The 18,945-nt window shown below is 47.7% G+C and overlaps 1 protein-coding gene across 2 annotated transcripts; it reads left to right on the forward strand.

Moving 5' to 3' along the window:
- The first annotated feature begins 39 nt into the window (after positions 1-39).
- On the forward strand, positions 40-17,232 carry Saxo5 (stabilizer of axonemal microtubules 5). Of its 2 annotated transcripts, NM_001109059.2 has the most exons (9): positions 77-191; positions 6,558-7,131; positions 9,805-9,908; positions 9,999-10,099; positions 14,020-14,132; positions 14,220-14,329; positions 14,602-14,803; positions 15,863-15,948; positions 16,986-17,232. In NM_001109059.2, exons 2-9 carry the CDS (start codon positions 6,576-6,578, stop codon positions 17,211-17,213), a joined length of 1,500 nt encoding a protein of 499 aa, NP_001102529.1. In that variant the 5' UTR covers positions 77-191; positions 6,558-6,575; the 3' UTR covers positions 17,214-17,232. The 2 variants fall into 2 exon arrangements, 1 of the variants encoding a protein (NP_001102529.1); XR_015634113.1 differs by lacking the exon at positions 14,020-14,132 and having other exon boundaries at positions 40-191.
- Positions 17,233-18,945: the final 1,713 nt, after the last annotated feature.

An 18,945-nucleotide genomic window follows, 5' to 3' on the forward strand; every position in this document is an offset into this window, starting at 1 on the left:
CCCAGGGGTTGTAGGACACCTATGTGACAGCATTATCTGGGAGAACTCTTGAGGTCACAATGAGCTGGATCAGACCATTTTGGTTTAATCTCTAGGAAGGACCAGAAGACCATCCCCTGGGATGACTAGGGCCAGAGGGCAATTAGAAGGACCTGAAGGGAGCCAAGTTCAAGATTCATTAACCCAGTAAGGTAGGTCTGTGTCCTTGTCCCTGTATCCTGTAGTACTAGGACCTGAACCTAGGATCTCACATATACTAGACACACACACAGCTTTAAGCTAAGATACAGGTTAGATGTAGTGTAGGTGTTGGATATTCATGTGGGACTCCCCCTGTAAACTTCGTATACTTCCCAAACTTTGTGTATGTTGTGAACTTTGTAAACCCTCACGGCAAGAAAGTAGCCAGGCCCCTCAGCCAGAACTCCGTTACTGTCATAAAGGTGTTTCCAACATCTGTTATAGTTACAAGGGTCATCTCCAGCCCCTCAACAGGACCCTCCTCTGGTTGTACTAAGTTTAGTTGAAAAGTCTGAACAAAAGTCACCAACCTCTGAACTTCCCACAGAAACCCACCAATTCCCGAGTTTAAAAATCCATCAATCCCTGAACTGAAAAACCTACCAATCCCTGAGCTCGCCCAAGCTCAGGACTTGAAATCCCACCAATCCTCACTCTGGAAAAGCTCCGCCCTAGAAAGCCAGAACCCGGCAAGAACCCCTTTGTGAGCCCTGCACTCTGTCCGACTGCTGACTGTCTGCCCGCTCCTAGGAGCAGAGGCAGCCACTCCTGGTGGCTCCTGAGCACCTCAGCTGGGGACAGCCTCTCCTAGAAGATACACCTCTGCTGAGGAGGATTCTTCTCAGAGCTGCATGGCTCCTGGGTTTCTGAGTCACCTTCCCACAAGCAGGAAGGCCAACACTAGGCTGGACTCTGACTTGATAAGCAGTTAAGGATGGCCTTGAATTTAAGTTCTCCCTCCCTTCATCTTCTAACCGTGGGACCATAGGTGTATCACCGTGATCGCTTGTGCCTCACAGAGGATGGAGCCCAGGTTTCCATGCATTCTAGGCTCGTGCTCTACCAGCTGACCGCGGTGCAAGGTCCCTTATTTCATTTACTCATTCATTCATTGGAGAGGCTGATCTCAAACCACACTCTCATTCTCTTGCCTCTACTTTCTAAATTCGGGGATCGCCAACACAAAGCCAGCTTGTGTGTGTGTGTGTGTGTGTGTGTGTGTGTGTAGGCTAGAAAACAATCTCCGATGTCATTCTCTGTAGTCTGATGTTGGCAGGTACAGGATAGAACAAGGCCTGTCATTGAACGAGAAGGAAAGATGGGCAGAAGAAAAGTTTTAGAAGGACAAGACAAAGCCAGAGCGAGGAAGAGGAGCTGGGAGAACATGGTGGCAGATGTTAAGATTCTTGTCTGCACATAGATACAGGTTGCTATAAATATTTTTAAACCGTGGGTGTGTACAGGACTTTGTGTTGTCTAGATGGGCAAATTATATCTTATCAATTGGATCAGAGGTTACTGTGTGGTGAGTTCTTTCATGTGGCGACTTAATTAAGTTGAAGAGAAAGTATGGTGGCAGGACGCACCAAGCCCGCCACGAAATTGGGACGTGTATGAAACTGGTGACCTGCCTTGGGAACTGGATGGGAAGAGAGACTGTTGCTGGGCTCAGAGAGTAGCCATCAGCAGCGTGATGTGGGATGGGGCAAAGCGGGTGACGTGCTTTACTGACTGAGATGAAGATATCCCACAGACGCCATGTGGCATGGGATAAAAGAAACCATTTTTTTTTTTTTGGTTCTTTTTTTTTTCAGAGCTGGGGACCGAACCCAGGGACTTGCGCTTCCTAGGCAAGCGCTCTACCACTGAGCTAAATCCCCAACCCCCGAAACCATTTTTTTTTTTAATTTTTTACCACAACTATTCTTAAAATTGCCTTTCACCTCCTTTGAGACAATGTTTGTCATGGTCTTGGAGCCCATTGATTTAGCTAGGCAGGCTATCAGTGAGCCCCAGAGATCCCGCTGTCTCTACCACCCCAATGCTGAGATCATAAGAACCACCTGACATGGGTGCTAGGAATCAAATTCATAGAATGATCCAAACTTCAGCTCTGTTTTGTTTCCTTTTGACATATAGCTTACGTAGTCCAGTCTAACCTTGACTTCTCAGTGCAGATAAGAATGACTTTGAGTTTCTGATCCTCTAGCTCCTGCCTTCAGATGCTAGGATGTCAGGCCTATATCACCACGCCTAGTTTATACAATGCTGGGATTCCAATCCAGGACCTCATGCGTACTGGGCAAGCATTTTTCCAATGAGCCAGAGCCCAGCAAAGGTCCTTTTCTTCTTTATCAGAGTCCAATGTGAGCACATAGCAGGCTGAAGTCAGGGAGGGCTTTCTGGAGGAAGTGTGCCTGGAAGCCGGAAAGGTTGGTGGGCAGCCAGGGTCTCTAAGAGTATCAAGGAAGATGTGGGAGGAAGCTTTGGTCTAAGTCACAGCTTGCTGATTGATTCATCTAAAGTTGAAGGTGGAGAGGAATTGTGGGAAGTTGCTAACATATAGCATATTAGTGAACAAGCAGTGCCACTGTCTTACTGTTTTGTTTTATTGCTATAAAGGGACACCACGACCAAGGTAACTCTTACAAAGAGTTGTACCTCTATACTTTATTTGGTGTACAATTATACCTTATTTGGGGCTGGCTTACAGTTTCAGAGGTTTAGTCCAATCATCATGGCAGGAAGCATGGCGGCCTGCAAGCAGACATGGTGCTGAAGAAGGAGCTGAGAGTTGTACATCTTAATCCAAAGGCAGCCAGGAGCAGACTCGTGGGCTGGTGCCACTCCCTCTTATCAGTTTTCCTCAGAAGGCATCATCCCAAGGCTCTGGCAGCTCTACTGTCTGAGGTCTCCAAGGCAACTTCTACTTTACAGCTTCTTGTTCCAGTGTCTGGGATCCACACATGATCTTCTGGGCTCCTCCAAAGGTTGCTTGGGTCACTTCTCCAGCTCTGCCCTCCGTAGCGCTCTAAGCTCAGGTTGGTCCACTCCACTGCTGCTGCTGCTGTTCTTGGTGATCATCCCATGGTTCTGGCATCTCCAATGGTCTGTGGACTTCTTTTTTTTTGGTTCTTTTTTTCGGAGCCGGGGACTGAACCCAGGGCCTTGCGATTCCTAGGCAAGCGCTCTACCACTGAGCTAAATCCCCAACCCTGTCTAAGGACTTCTTTTGCAACTAAATTTCACCAATAACCTCTCATAGGCTCTCTTCATGATGTCCAGCCTCAACTTCTTTGCATGACCCCTTCAGTCCTAGGCCATCAACTGCAACTGAGGCTGCACCCTCATCAATGGCCTTCCCTTTCCTCTCACAGGGCCAAACTTCAGCTTCTCTCCATGAACCCTCACGCCTTTAAAACCAGTACCACCTGGGTGATTTTTACAATGACCAAGTCTAGTTGCCAGGAGGAGGTCTATCTCTGGAATACAACTTGTTTGTGCTCTTAGAAAACACTTTCCAAAGAATTCACCTCTTCTTTTTTTTTTAAAAAAGGTTATTTATTTATTATATACATTGTAGCTGTCTTCAGACACACCAGAAGAGGGAATCGGATCTCATTACAGATGGTTGTGAGCCACCATGTGGTTGCTGGGATTTGAACTCAGGACCTCTGGAAGAGCAGTCAGTGCTCTTAACCACTGAACCATCTCTCCAGCCCTCACCTCTTCTTAATAACCATTAATTTCTTAGCTCCAGCCAGCCAGCATCAATTGTCCCAGTAACCCCCTTCTAGTCTTGGCTTTGAAGCCAGAGCCACCTGGCCAAAGCTGCCAAGTTCTGGTACAAGGAACATTACCTCTTGTTCATCACCATCACCACCAGTGTTCCGTTTTCCAACTCCTTCACTGCCTAAGTTTGGCTGTCCTGGAACTTTCTCTGTAGACTGACCTTGAACTCAGAGATCTCTAAGCCCCTGTCTCCTCAGTTTGGGGATTAAAGGTGTGTACCAACACACCTGGACCTATGCTTTTCTTGGTACTTGTTCTGCCCCAGGCTGGCCTTGAACTCAGAGATCTGCTTGCCTCTGTCTCATGAGATTAAAGGCATACAAGATCTGGATCACAGGTGTGCCCTCAATTTCTGGATTGTAGTTCATTCCAGATTAAAGTCCAAATGAAAACAGTAACAAGGTAATAGCGCCTAACTTGACAAAACAATCTCTAGTTCAACCGCAAAAGCCTAACTTAGCTGGGTGAGATCTTTCCTGGTCACCACTCCCTTAACTCCATTGAATATGCTTGCACACGGGATGAACCTTCATTCCACTTCATGGTGCCCCTTTACTCTTTGAAGCATATGTTTTGTATTTTTCCTTTCTAACCTTGCTACATTTGATCAAAACACTCTTCGTGGGAGCAAATCAAGGCATGGAGTCAAAACTGGGTTGTTTTGAGACCTTCTTTCTCTTTGACTCTCTTTGCCTTAGCATCAGGCAAACGTTTTGGAGCAGGGCAAAAGCAGCCACATTCTTCACCAAAATATCACCAGAACAGTCTATAGGCTGTTTCTCTGAAACTTGTAGAGCCAGGTTTACACAGTTCAAGTCATCTTCAGTGACAATGCCTTCCATTTTCCTAGGTTTTTTTCTTTTTTTTTTTTTTTTCCGGAGCTGGGGACCGAACCCAGGGCCTTGCGCTTCCTAGGTAAGCGCTCTACCACTGAGCTAAATCCCCAGCCCTCTGCCTTCCATTTTCCTAGTAGGATAGCCCAGTAAGCCCCACTCAAAGCATCCCACTGCTTTCCAAATCCAAAGTTGTAGAGAGAATATCGTGTGTGTTGTATGGATGTGCCACCTGTCAATTAAAAAGCCTATAGTTTATCGCTTAGGCAGGAAATAGAGATGGGACATCTGGAGGAGAAAGAATTCTGGTATACAGCCAGGCAGGAGCTTGACAGGGAAGATGTGAGAAGACAGACGCATGGCGCCTGGTAAGCAGTCACGGGGCAGAGTGTAGGTTAAAACAATTGGGTTATTTAGTTATGATCTAGTCAGAGAAGAGTCTAGCTACAGGGTCAAGGTATTTGTAAATATATTTTGAGTCTGAGTCTTATTTCTGGGAGCATGAGGCTGGGGGACAGAACCAGGACTACCTTCTAAACAAAGTCCCCAAATCCACATTCTTTCAAACAAAAGCATGGTCAGGCCTATCACAGTAATGTAGCATGTAGCATGACATATTTGCTCCAACAAGATCACTCCTAAATCCAACAAGGCCACTTCCTGGGCCAAGCATATTCAAACCACCACAGCTACCGATGCTTGTGTTCATGTATACCGGCGGTTCTCCACCTTCCTAATGCTGCAACTCTTCAGTACAGTTCCTCATGTTCTGGTTAACCCCCAACCATAAAACGTGTTGCTACTTCATAACTAATTTTGCTACTGTTATGAGTCATAGTGTGAATATCTGTGTTTTCTGATGGTTTGAGGTGACCTCTGTGAAAGGGTCATCCAGCATTGAAGGCATCCTGACCCACAAGTTGAGAACTACTGGTTTATGCAACCCAGGACCCAGCTCAGGGTCAGTTAATGTGCATCTTACCTCATTATCAATTTCCAACATTTCGCAGGCCTGAAATCAGTGGCCATTACAATGTTTAAATAATCATCCATGAGTGTGTGTTAGTGTGTGTGAGTGTGTGTGTGAATATGAGTGTGTGAGTGTGTGTGAGTGTGTGTGAGTGTGTGAATGTGAGTGTGTGAGTGTGTGAATGTGTGTGAGTGTGTGTAAGAGTGTGTGAGTGTGTGTGAATGTGAGTGTGTGTAAGAGTTGTGTAAGAGTGTGTGTATGTGAGTGTGTGTGAGTGTGTGAGTGTGTGTGAGTGTGTGTGAGTGTGTGTGTGTGTGTGTGTGTGTGTGTGTGTGTGTGTGTGTGTGTGTGTATGGTCTCTAGCCCCATCATTAACTAACAAAATCTCAGAGTTCTTGGTCTATTTTTGTTAACCGATGTCTCAGGATTAATCCTGTCTCAGGATTTTATTTTTTTTTCCTGTGATAAAACACTATGACCAAAACCAAGTTAGGGAGGGGGGGTTTATTTCAATTTACAGCTTGTAGTCCATCTTCTAGAGAAGTCAGGGGAGGAACTCGAGGCAGGAATCTGGAGGCATGAAAGGATTCGGTGGCCATGGAGGAGTGCTGCTTACTAGCTTCCTTCTCAAGCTCTGCTGCCTTACAGAAGCCAGAACCACCAGCCGTGGGTTGGGCCTGCCTATCCCAATATTCAATGAAGAAAATGCTTCCCAGGTCAATCTAGTAGCAGTATTTTCTCGAGTGAGGTTCCTCTTTTAAAAGGGCTGTAAGCTAATCTAGCTGGCAAAGTACCACAATACCCTCTACCCAGTAGGTGCCAAATAAAGAGACTGTCTCTTTACTCTTCCTAGGGTCAGCCAGAAAACGAAAGCCAGCATTGTCCTGTTGTGGGAGGAGGCTTTTGTCACGACAGCAGGTCTTTGTCTTTGTCTCTTGCAGGTGAAGCGGGGCTTCACGATGCCTGTGTGCCCGTTGTCCCGGGAGTTCCTCAAGGCCTCACACTTTTCTCTGGGTCCTGATCCGCGGCTGCATGATGGCACTATGCAGTGCACAACGCATAAGGACTTCCCGGCCTATTCCTATGTCACCCCGGTCCGGCCACCCTCGTCACCACCGCAACCCTCATTCTTCCAAAGGGATGAGCAGTGGGCTACCCAGAAGCGTGTGTCCGAGGTGCGCCGTGCGTTCTCACCACCGCCCACATTACTGTCGCGGGATGAGCTGCGGGAGCGCAGGCTGGAGTGCACGAGAGTCATGCAGATGAGCAACCTGCACTTGCATGCGGATACGCGTCCTGTCCTCAACCTGTCCGTTGCACAATCTGACTATGGCTGGCCCGAGCTACCACCGAGCGCTCACGAGGACATCCGAAGCGCGCGCCTCCTCTTTGACCGGGATTCGATGCCCTCGGGTGACCGGAAGCAGCTGCGCATCCCGACCACCTCATACCAAGCACACTACCCGCCCTACGATGCTGTCACCCCTCAGCCCCATGCGCCCTGCAGCCACCTGGGTGAGTGCATACCCTAGCCATGGTGCACTCAAGGGCAAGGGCAATCAGGGACACCTCACACCCCACCCTCACCATAAATGGTCACTTGTCAACAGGGACAGGAAAATGGTTCTAGTTGCCAACCAGTGGAGATGCTGCTGCTAAAACCTCCAGGACTGAGGACGTGACTCGGTTGGTAGAATATTTACTTAGCATGCACAATACCCTGGTATTCCACCCCAGTGCTAGGTAAACTAGGCATGATGGCCAACAGTGATTAGCCCAGCATTGAGGAAGTGGAGGCAGAAAGATCAAGTTGTTCTAAGACCCCTCCATCTCATTCATATTCTCTCTCTCTCTCTCTCTCTCTCTCTCTCTCTCTCTCTCTCTCTCTCTCTCTCTCTCTCTCTCATTGTGCATGCCTGTAGTCTCAGCACGTCAGAGGCTGAGGTAGAAGTTGGAGACAAGCCTTGGCTATAGCATGGGTTCAAGTCTAGCCTTGGGTGACTTAATGAAATTCCCGAAATAAAAAGTGTTAGTGCTCAGTGGTGTATAAGGCCCCAGGTTCTTAGGAATTTTCTGGTAATGTCTCCCATACAATCGTAGTTGTAGTCAGTAAGAGAACTCCCTGGAGTTGAGCTTTGGGGATGTGTGTTTCTATTCAATTCTTTTGTGTGTGTGGGTGTGATTGTATACGTTGGAGGACAACCTTGGGCGTCAGAGCCCAGGCTCCTTCCACCTTTGTGGGTCCAGAGAATAAGCTGTGATAGCCGTTATTTTGGTTTTGAACTAGTGAGATTATGAATACATAACAAGCCAAAATAACAGGAAAAAAATAGCAACTATAGTAACTAGCCTTAACTAGTAAAACATCCTCATAATGGGTGCTCAAGGAAGCCAGCAGAGACCCACCAAGGGAAGCCTCATCAAGGTGGGCACCTGGAGCCCTTGACTGAGACAGTCCCAGGCAGAGCAGTGTCCCCCTAGGTGAGGCTTCCAAGTAAAAGAACAAAGAACGACAGTTGGAAATGACATTAGACTAGATGTTCACAACCTGCAGCAGAACTTCCATAATGGTGACACATGCCTTTTATGCCAGCAAAAAGTTTGAGGCCAGCCAGGACTACATGAGACCCCATCTGGGGGTGGCGGCAGAGGCAGATGGATTTCTGTGTATTCCAGGACAGGCTGATCTACAGAGAGAAAGAGGGGACAGGGAGACTGGGGAAGTTGAGGCAATCAGTGGGAGCTCCTGACTGAGCTGTCTGTCTCTCCATGGTGAGCTTCCCCACTGCAAGGGCTTTTCCATCCCTGGATGAGCAATACTAACGTCTGTTGGAAATGGTTCACCTTCTAGCGTTTCTCAAGAACATGTTTTGATTCTTGGGTTATTTTGCTGCTTTTCCCTTCTCGTCAGAGTTAGAGGAGACAGCCCACCCTTGGAGCACACTCTAAGGCATGCATGCTGAGGTCTAAAATGGGAGGAGGGCTTGGCTTCCGGAACTGGTTTCTCAGTTCATAAAAGAGGGTCTGCAATTGGCCTGGAGTATACTGGCCAGCAGGCTCCTGGGATCCGCCTCCTTAGGCTGAGACCACAAACTTGTGCCCCCGGTACTGAATTTTTTTTGTGTTTATTCTGGAGATCCAAACCCAGGTCTTCATGATTGTGGGACAGGTGCTTCACTGAGTCTCCCCGACCTGCTTTTCTTTTTCCTGTTGGAACCGAACTCAGGGCCTCAGCTATACTCAGCAAGCGCTCTACATGGTCCAGCTCTCCTTTCTATCTGGCCACTTCAAGTCTCTCAGCCTCAAGGGTATAAAATGGGGGAAAGACCACAAGCCCTTAATTCAGCCTAAGTGAGGTCTATGACCCAGCCTACGGAAGGCTGAAAACTGAGAATTCCTAAGCAGCAACAGCTACTGATCAAAATACTGTATCAACACATACATAGCCAACCTGAAACAAACCAAAATATAGAAGAGGGGAAGAGCCTGGGCGTGGTGGCCAAGCCCATAAAGCTTGCACTGTAAGGGAAGCAGAAGCAGGGTAATCGGGAATTCATGAACATGTTCAACTATGTGAAAAGTTTGGCGCCACCCAGGACTACATGAGACCCTATGTGGGGGTGGGAGAGGAGAGAGGAAGGGAAAATGAGCTTAGCCTAGGTACCTGTCTCGATACGTGGTGGCCATATTTCTTTATTTATATTTATGGTGTTTCTATGTATGCCCACATGTCCCAGGGTGTGCATGTGGAGGTCAGGGGACAGCTTGCAAGGGGTATTTCTTTCCTTTCACCGTGTGAAACGCAGGGATCTAACCCAGGTCATTAGGCTTGGCAGCAAACATCTTTACCTGCCAACCCATCTCAACGGCTCCCCCTCTTTAGAAGTTATGTTTAAGGGGTTGGGGATTTAGCTCAGTGGTAGAGCGCTTGCCTAGCAAGCGCAAGGCCCTGGGTTCGGTCCTCAGCTCCGAAAAAAGAAAAAAAAAAAGAAAAGAAAAAAAAAGAAGTTATGTTTAGTTTTTTGGTCCGTTTGCTTGTTTCGTCTTGTGTTTTGTGTGAGATCTTTCGGTCTAGAGTGACCAGGGTTGCCCAACTTTCCTTCCTGTGGGTAGAGTTCCGGGTGGCCCAAAGGCTGCAGAGAAACCAATCCCATTCTCTCCCACCCCCCTCTCATTCTTCCTCCTTAGGGGGTCCTAACACCCTGAAGTGGAACTACAAGGGACAGGAAGGCACCTCCTACAGGAAGCAGTTCCAAGCCTTCCCAAGCCCCCCTGCCTTGATGTGTAAGAGGGTAAATCAAGGTGACATTGGCTCTGCTGGGAGTGGGTGGCAGCCATGGCCACTAGGGTAGTTCTGACCTTTCACTCTATTTTGCCCACAGGCCTCCTCCAGTATAAACCTAGGAGATAGCAAGCTTGGCTATAGTACCCTGTGCTCATACGTGAAGGAGACCTACACACCTCAGGGGCTGTCCCCTTCCAGGTACAAGAGGCTACTCTCCCCGCAGTTGGCTTTCAGCAACACATTGGGTGCCCTACTTCAGGGCTCCTGAACTTTGGCTCGCCCTGAGGTGTTCATTCCAAGCTCCACCGTACTGTCACACTGCCCACTAAAGCACCTGCTGGGAGGATGGCTCAGCATCCACCCGTTCAGTGCTTGAGCACGAGGATCTGAGTTCAAATCCTCAGCACCTACCTCAAAAGCTGTGGCCATGTGTCTGTTGCCCCGGCGGAGTGGTGTGGTGCACACAGACAAGGGGGACGGATGACTGGGGCTTGTCAACTGCCAGCCTAACTCCAGCGTCAGTGAGACCCTGTCTCAGAAGGAATGAGGCACGAGCCAATGAGATGGCACAGTGGTTAGAGTGCTTGCCACCAAGCCTGAGACCTACCAAAGTTCAATCCCCAGAAGTCACATAGAGGAAGGAAGGATCAGATTTCTATAAGCTTTCCTCTAGCCTCCCCATGGGCACGACAGAAAAAAAAAAAAAAAAAAAAGGCCGGCGCACATACGCACAGAGTCAGGCGCACACTTGCATATACTCTGTCTATAGACAGCACGCATATGCCAAAACACCAAAATCAGGAAGAGAGATGTTTCACGGTTAAGAGAGTTGCAGCATAGATCACACTGTGACACCCCCCCCCCCAAGATTCTGCTATTTACAAAACAAAACAAAAGAAAACCTGTTTCTAGCTGTGGGCGTGGCTCACCTTAAATTCCAACCTTTAATCCCGAACAATAAAGGAAAGATTAATTTGTAGAAGGAAGCACCCACGGTTGAAAGTCATGTCTAATTGAGTGGCAGAGAAAGTGACGAATCAGAGAAAGATTTGGCAGAATAGGATACACCCAACTCTTGCAAGAAGAAAGAGGAGAGGTGTTGTAAGAGGGAGGCAGTTCAGAGGGGGAGGAGAAGGAGGCAGTTTTACCGAGAGAGTTTTTCAGAGACAGGCTGAAGAGAGAACAAGCTAGACACGGGTGAAGACAGAAGAAGCCAAAGAAGGAGAAGGAGCTATATCAGAACAGATTGCTAGGGTTAGAGACCAAGCAGAGTCATTAGTCAGAGGCTGAGAAAGAAGCCAGATTGAGTCACTGGGCTTAGAGAGAAGTTTGAGCTAGGACAGCTGAGTTGAACCAGCCAGCCAGAGTACAGTAAGAACAAGAAAGGGTGAGCTCTTCAGCAATAAGTCTCAGAGGCTAAAAAAAAATTCTAAGCCTAGATTAAATTATACTAAGGCTAGAAGCTTTCAAGACTAGGTCTAGGTTGGGAGACAGAGGCAGTGAACTTGGAATGATTACATCGGGCGAATAAAAGTTACTTTTATGGGGCTGGAGAGATGGCTCAGTGGTTAAGAGCCCCGACTGCTCTTCCAGAGATCCTGAGTTCAATTCCCAGGAACCACATGGTGGCTCACAACCATCTGTAAAGAGATCTGATGCCCCCTTCTGGTGTGTCTGAAGACAGCTACAGTGTACTTATATATAATAAATGAATAAATCTTTTTAAAAAAGTTACTCTTACATAGAGTAGAACACTTGCTGCTCTTGCAGAGAACCAAAGTTTGGTCTTCAGCACCCATACCGTAGCTCACAGTGATTGTAACCCCAGTTCCAGGAGATCCAGCGCCCTCTTCTGACCTCAGCTAGCACTGCACATCAGGGGCACATACATACGAATATGCTTTCAAAAATCTTTAAAAAGGCAAATCGTGCGGGCACTGCTCATTGATGAACAACACTGTCTGCTGTTGCCGAAAACCCGAGTTTGATAACTAGTATCCACGTGGCAGCTCACAACCGTTTCTGACTCTAGTTCCAGGAAATCTGACTCCTTCCTCTTGTCTTCTCAGGCACCAGGCATGAATGTTGTGTACAGATACACATCCCAGGCAAAATACCCATACGCGTAAAAATAAATAAAAATCCATTTCTGTTTTTAGGTTTTTGTTTTTCTTTTTCTTTCTTTTTTTTTTTTTTTTTTTTTGGTTCTTTTTTCCGGAGCTGGGGACCGAACCCAGGGCCTTGCGCTTTCTAGGCAAGCGCTCTACCACTGAGCTAAATCCCCAGCCCCTCTTTTTTTTTTTTTTTTTAATGTAGCCCTGGATGTCCTGGAACTCTCTCTGTAGACCAGGCTGGCCTCAAACTCACAGAGATCTGCCTGCCTCTGCCTCCCGGGCAGCTGGGATTAAAGGTGTGGTTCACTACCACCTGGCAAACAAAGACATTTTTAAAAAGAGAAGTCGGATGTGGTGGTGAATGCCCTGCATCCCAGAACTTGAAAGGCTACAAATACATTTTTTAAAGTTGTTGATTTTTCTCTATCCTGGCTAGCCCCCAAATAGATGAGAAAGAGACTTTAAATTTCTTTAATCGGGCTCTATCAAACAATAACTGGGCAGTCATTGATCTATTCTAGTTCTCTAAACTAATCTGGCTCCCTTCCAGCCAAAATGCCCAAGATACGTTCTCTCTGCTCCAGGTGTGTTCTCATGGTATCTCTCCTAAAGCCCTTTCTTTTTCTTTTTTTTTTTCTTTTCGGAGCTGGGGACCGAACCCAGGGCCTTGAGCTTGCTAGGCAAGCGCTCTACCACTGAGCTAAATCCCCAACCCCCCTAGAGCCCTTTCTTATAGTAAATCCTCTCTCCTCTCAACATCCATATGGTAGTCTCTCTCTCTCTCTCTCTCTCTCTCTCTCTCTCTCTCTCTCTCTCTCTGTCTCTCTCTGTCTCTCCCTCCCCCCACCCCCGCCCGGTGCAAGTCCAGCCCTATCCTCTCGTGCCCAGCCCCAGCTGCTCAGCCCGTGGATCAGTGTTCACACAACCTTGGAACAGGAGATGCTTGGAACAAGTATTACAACGCCAAGTGTCGGGATTGCAACAGGATATGAGGGTAGAGAAATCGGCATTTGACTAAAACACGGTGCACAAAAACATTGTGCACAAAAACATTGTGCCTCCAGGAGGCGAAGAAAACAGCTTGCTCCACTGTAAGGTTGAGGCTGACCTAGTCTACATAGTTCTGGGGCAGCCAAGGCTTCATAGTAAGAGTCTGTCTCAAAGTCAAGAAGGCCTGGGGAGACGGCTCAGCAGTTAAGAGCGCTTGCTGCTCTTGCAGAGGACCTGAGTTTGATTCCCGGCACCCACTGGTGGCTCATACTTATCTGTAACCCCAGTTCTTAAAGATCTGACACCAGGAATACATGTGATATTCTAACATCCTACAGGCAAATATACACACACAAAGTAATAATCTTTAAAAATACATTTAAAAGGATGGGCATGCCTTTTATTAACTTTATACATTTATTCAATTAGAAGGTAGCACATGCCTTTAACTCTCGGCCTACCTTGTCTTCTGTGGCTCTGATAAACACCAAGGCCAAAAGCAACTTTGAAAGGGAAGTGTTTATTTGGTTTATAGGTTATACTCCATCACTGAGGAAAGTCAAGGGAACTCAATAAGGAACCTAAAGGCAGGAACTGAAGCAGAAACCGTGGAGAAATGCTGCCTGCCTACTGGCCTGCTCCCCAGGGGCTGGCTCAGCCCACTTTCCTGTACAACAAACCACAGAGGCCCCGCCCCTCTCACAACAATCATTAACGAAAACAAAATGCCCCACAGACAGGTCCCACAGGCCAATCTGATTGAGACAAATCCCTCAGTTGAGAGAACCTCTTTCCAGGTGATTCTAATTTGTGTCCAGTTGACAACAACACAACTCTGAGGCAGAGACCATCGAATCTGGGGAGTTCCAGGCCAGCCAGGGTTATGTAGTGAGACTATCTCAAAAACTTACACAAATATTAATGCACCCCAGGCTTAGCTGTGGTTTACCCGTCCCCATCACCTTTCCTGAAAATCCTGAGGGCCTACCCTGATCCTAACTTACTTTGCCTGAGGTATGACAAGGCCCAGGCCGCAGCCCACATCCACCAGGTGAACATCGGTCCTGGAGACAGGATGTTCCATTGCAGAACCACCATGAATGACGAGTTCTACTCCAAGGAGCCAGGTGAGAGCCTCCTGCACGTGCACTGCACCCCTGGCTCCCTTTCTGTTGCTTAACACTGACATCCCTTCCCTTTCCCCTCCCCGGCAGAAACGTTTGTCCTCCAGCGTGATAAGACTCCCGAGTCACACATCATGAAAGGAAACTGGTCCCCCGGCCCTGGCAGTCTCGTTACCTCCACAAAGTTCTTCCATGGTGAGGTCAGCAGGAAGAGGGAGAAGGTGGCAATGTGCTCTCATGGGGGAGTAGGGGCCTCAAAGGCAGAACAAGTCGTGGAGCTAAGTGTAGACTACAGGTCCTGGGTTTAACATACATGAACATCAGTCTCGATGGTTCTATCTGTAAAATACAATAACCTAACAATTTAAGCCGATCTGGAGTCCAGAGGGTTGAAGCTACCCACAGGGCACGGAATGTCTCCCAGGGCTCCAATCCCTGGACTGGAGATACCTAGAAACCTGTATTCCTACAGCCACCTCCTCTGACACAGCCTCCAGGCCGGCATGTGTCTCATGAGAAACTGAAGGATCACGTGGCCTTGGGAGAACCAAAGCTGCTCGGAAACTTCTTCCAAACCTCCATGGGCTCAGACTACAGCTTTGTGACTAACCCCATAAGACAAAGACCCCTCAACTTGTCTTTGTTGGAGAGTAACTTGCCTGAGGGCACAGGTGGTAAGTCTGCGCTACCCCTCTGAGAGCCCCGCCCCATCCCCAAAGACCGGCCCTGGTTCCTGGAAGCTCCGCCCATCACTGAAAGCCTCAGTCTTCCCCCAATCCTAAAACGTACCTGTCCCTCTCTGAAGCTCCCCCGCACCCCATCCCTTCCTTTAACACTAAAGACCTGCTGCCTCTGTCCCTGGAAGCCCTATTCATTGCTGACAAAGAAACACCTCGTTTTTAATGCCCCACCCACCTGAAAGCGCGACACCGGCACTAACGCCTCCAGCCCCAGCCCCCTCCTTATTCCCACTGCCCTGCCCCTTCCTTACGTCTCCTCTCTATCTCCAAGAACCTGCTCCCGATCTAAAGGCCCTGACCATAATTGAAAGCTCTGAGCTCTGCCCCCTGAAGCTCACCCCCCACCTTTTTTTTCTTTCTTTCTTTCTTTCTTTCTTTTTTTTTTTTTTTTTTTTTTTTTTGTGAGACGTGGTTTCTCTGTGTAGCTTTGGCTGCCCTGGAACTCGCTTTGTAGACCAGGCTGCCCTCTTGTCTCCTCTGAGTGCTGGAATTAAAGGCGTGAGCCACCAAATACTCGCTTTTTACGAAAAGTCCGTAACAATCTCCAAAGGCTGCTCCCTAAAGCCCCACCTACGCCCCTAAATTCCTGCCCTTCCAAAAGTCCCACCCCATTCCTAAAGTTCTGCTCCTCAAAATGCCTATCACCACCTTCCTTGAATTGATTCCACCCTGGACCGACAACTCCCAGTTCCCAGGCTATGGTACCTCCCCTTGTGTAATTCCAACCCTCTGATCTGGCCAAGGCTCCTCCCTCTTCCTTATTCGCCCTTTTCTACGTCTAAACCTTCCTCCTCTGTCAGATGTGGCTCTGCGTAGCGCCCTCTCTGACTCCGTCCTTCAAACTCGTTTGTTTTGATCCCGCCCACACTTCAGAAATTCCTCTGCCTCAATTCAACATAGGTGCTTGAGCCCTGAATCTTCCACAATTAGTCCCTCATATTTCTCCTGTTCCGTTTTCTCTACCCCACAACTTTTCCCAAACCCGAATCTCAGAATTAGACCTTTTAACCACCAACCAAAAGATGATTAAGCCGCATGGGATAGTTCGAGCTTCTGTCACTGAAGAACTGTTGCGGAAGGTGAGCCATGGGGAAGGGATGTGTCCCCTCATCCGCGTCCCTCAAATTAGTGTTAACCCAAGTCTCAGAATCACAGTTTAGTGACCCAGGGCCGAATGAGTGCTGAAAGATCAAGCCAAGAGTCTCTGTCTGTCTGTCTCTGTCGCTCCCTCTCTCCTTCCCTCCCTCCTTCCCCCTTGAGAAGAGGTTCCTAGCTCAGGCTGGCCTGGAACTCCCTGTGGGGCTGCTAATGACCCTGAACTCCTACCTCTACCTCCCCAGTGCCGAGGTTTCAGGCATGCACCACAATTTAGAACTCAACCAGCTCGGTCTCGCTGACGACAACCTAGTTTCTTCCCAGGCTCAGGTTCCTAACAGCTAAGATACATTTATTGCCTGACAGGGTTTAAGCCTCAAAAGAAGAGTTGGCTTAGATGCTACCTAGGACCATCCAAAGTCCTAGGGTCATTCCAGGGACCATTTAAAAAAATTTTTTTTTTATTTTTTAGGACATTTCATTTTAGTGGGTTGTGTGTGTGCACCCAATGGGCATACATGTGCTATGATAAATATATATATATAAAGGTCAGAAGACAACTTGTAGTAGTCAGGTCTCTTCTCCTACATGTGGGCCCCAAGGGTTCTCAGAACTCAGGTTCTCCAACACAGGGTTAAATCACCCAGCCAAACATATGCTGAAACACTCTTTTTTTTTTTTTTTTTTTTTTGGTTCCCCCCCCCCCCCCCGAAGCTGGGGACGGAACCCAGGGCCTTGCGCTTCCTAGGTAAGCGCTCTACCACTGAGCTAAATCCCCAACCCCTGAAACAATCTTTTTAATGCTGAGGATCAAGCTAAGAGTCTCTCTCTCTCTCTCTCTCTCTCTCTATATATATATATATATATATATATATATACATATATATATATATATATATATATCTCAACTGACTGAGCCTCTTCTCACCCTCCAATGTCCTCACTAGGGTGGTCTTGAGGTGGCCAGGGTGGGTTAGCAACCACAAGACCGTCTGGCAAACTGCCTACCTTGACTTCACAGTGCAAATACAGCCACATAGAGCCCCCGCTGGGTAGACAACGCTTCTTCTCCACTCAGTATCAGAAGGAGTTTCCCTTCAAGTACCAGGGCCCATTGGTACAGAAGCCAAGTACCATGTTTGAGAGCCACTTGCCACTGGGCACAGCCAGACACTTTGGCTGCTGGCATGAGAAAGTGGACCTTCGAGGCCCCCAGATCCCTATGTACCCTTGCCGGAGCCAGGAATAAATATCATTTGATTGTCAAATTGGCAGGCTGTTATCTTTTACTTTACGTTGACTTATTGATTTTGTGTTTGTGCATGATTGTGCCCATGCCATGGTGGGGGAGGGGTGGCAAAACCCAATTTGTAAGAATTGGTTCTCTCCTTTCACTGTACGAGTTCCGGGAAATTGGTCTCAGATCCACGGGAGACAAGCTTTGTGGTAAGGCCTTTACTTGCTATGCCATCTTGCCTGCCCTTAACAGAATTTAGAAGAACCATGAAGCAAACCTCTAATCATGTCTCCAAGAGAGTTCCTGGATTAGGTTCATTGAGGCGAGAAGACCCCAGATGTGGTTGCTACGATTTCACGGGTTTAGAGGTGCTCTTAATGGCTGAGCCATCTCTACAACACTGAGCCGTGAACTTTTCTGAAGCTTTTTTCTCATACTGATGAGGCAAGGAACTCATACAGGGACATCTTGGCCTGTCACCAGTGTTCATGAAAGGGGAGGCTTGAGAGGAGCTCGGAGAAAGGGATGGACAGAAAGAATGACTCCATGAAGACACCTGAGCAGCAGGGTCTGGTGCCACATACCTGGAGGCTCATAAGGGGATGAAGAGTCTAAGCCTATTCTGAACCACACAGTGAGCGCCAGTGTCACAGCCCAAGTCCCCAACACGAAACAGCCAGAGCGAAAGGCAGAACAAGATAAGGCAGGTGAGCAGGCTTTCCTGATGTCTACGTGACAGAGAGAATGTGGATCGCAGGACCGGAGATGGGTCACTGGTTAAGAGCACCAGCTGCTCTTGCAGAGGACCACAGTTCCAGTCTCTGCACTCATATGTAGGGGTTCATCTGTGACTCTAGTCCACGAGGATCCATGACCCTACCTTCTGAGGGTGCTGTACTCACATACACAAACACACGCACATATGAGCATAGACATATATATTTTTTTAAAAAAAAAAATCATGCAGGAGAGATGGCTCAGTGCTTAAGAGCACTGCCTACTCTTACAGAGGACCTGGGTACAATACTCAGTGCCCACATGGTGCCTCACAACCAGTTGTAACTCCAGTTCCAAGGAATCTGATGCCCTCTTCTGGGCCCTTATAGCATTCACATAGAGGACATACATGCAGGTAAAACATTCATACACACAAATAAAAATATGTAAATATCTTTTTAAAAAATCTTTAAAATGGTTGATATGAAAAAAAAATAGAAGGAGTAGTCTGGGACAGGATCCTTCTGGTTTCCATCTGCGACCTGAGCTGATCCCATGCCACAGCCATCTGTGCCCAGATCCCACTAGGAGAGAGCTGGTCTCTGAGGAGTGCTAACACACCTGAGAGTGCAGGAGGATCAAGCCACTGTCAAAGACAGCAAGACCAGCTAACACCAAAGATAACCAGATGGCGAGAGGCAAGTGCAGGAACATAACCAACAGAAACCAAGGCCACTTGGCATCCTCAGAACCCCGTTCTCCCACCACAGCAAGTCCAGGATTCCCCAACAAGATTCTGATTTACAATCACATCTCATGATGATGTTAGAAGACTTTAAGAAGGACATAAATAACTCCCTTCAAGAAATACAGGACAACACAGGTAAACAGGTAGAAGCCCTTAAAGAGGAAACACAAAAATCCTTTAAAGACTTACAGGAAAACACAACCAAACAGGAATTGAACAAAACCATCCAGGATCTAAAAATGGAAATAGAAACAATAAAGAAATCACAAAGGGAGACAA

The sequence above is a fragment of the Rattus norvegicus genome, chromosome 12 (assembly GCF_021556685.1).
Source record: "Rattus norvegicus strain SHRSP/BbbUtx chromosome 12, alternate assembly SHRSP_T2T, whole genome shotgun sequence".
Lineage (NCBI taxonomy): Eukaryota > Metazoa > Chordata > Mammalia > Rodentia > Muridae > Rattus > Rattus norvegicus.

Coding starts and splice junctions, on each gene's coding strand:
- Saxo5 (NM_001109059.2), top strand. CDS start 6,576: ATGCCTGTGTGCCCGTTGTCCCGGGAGTTCCTCAAGGCCTCACACTTT. Junction 7,132..9,804: donor TGCGCCCTGCAGCCACCTGG/GTGAGTGCATAC, acceptor CTTCCTCCTTAG/GGGGTCCTAACACCCTGAAG. Junction 14,330..14,601: donor CAAAGTTCTTCCATGGTGAG/GTCAGCAGGAAG, acceptor GTATTCCTACAG/CCACCTCCTCTGACACAGCC.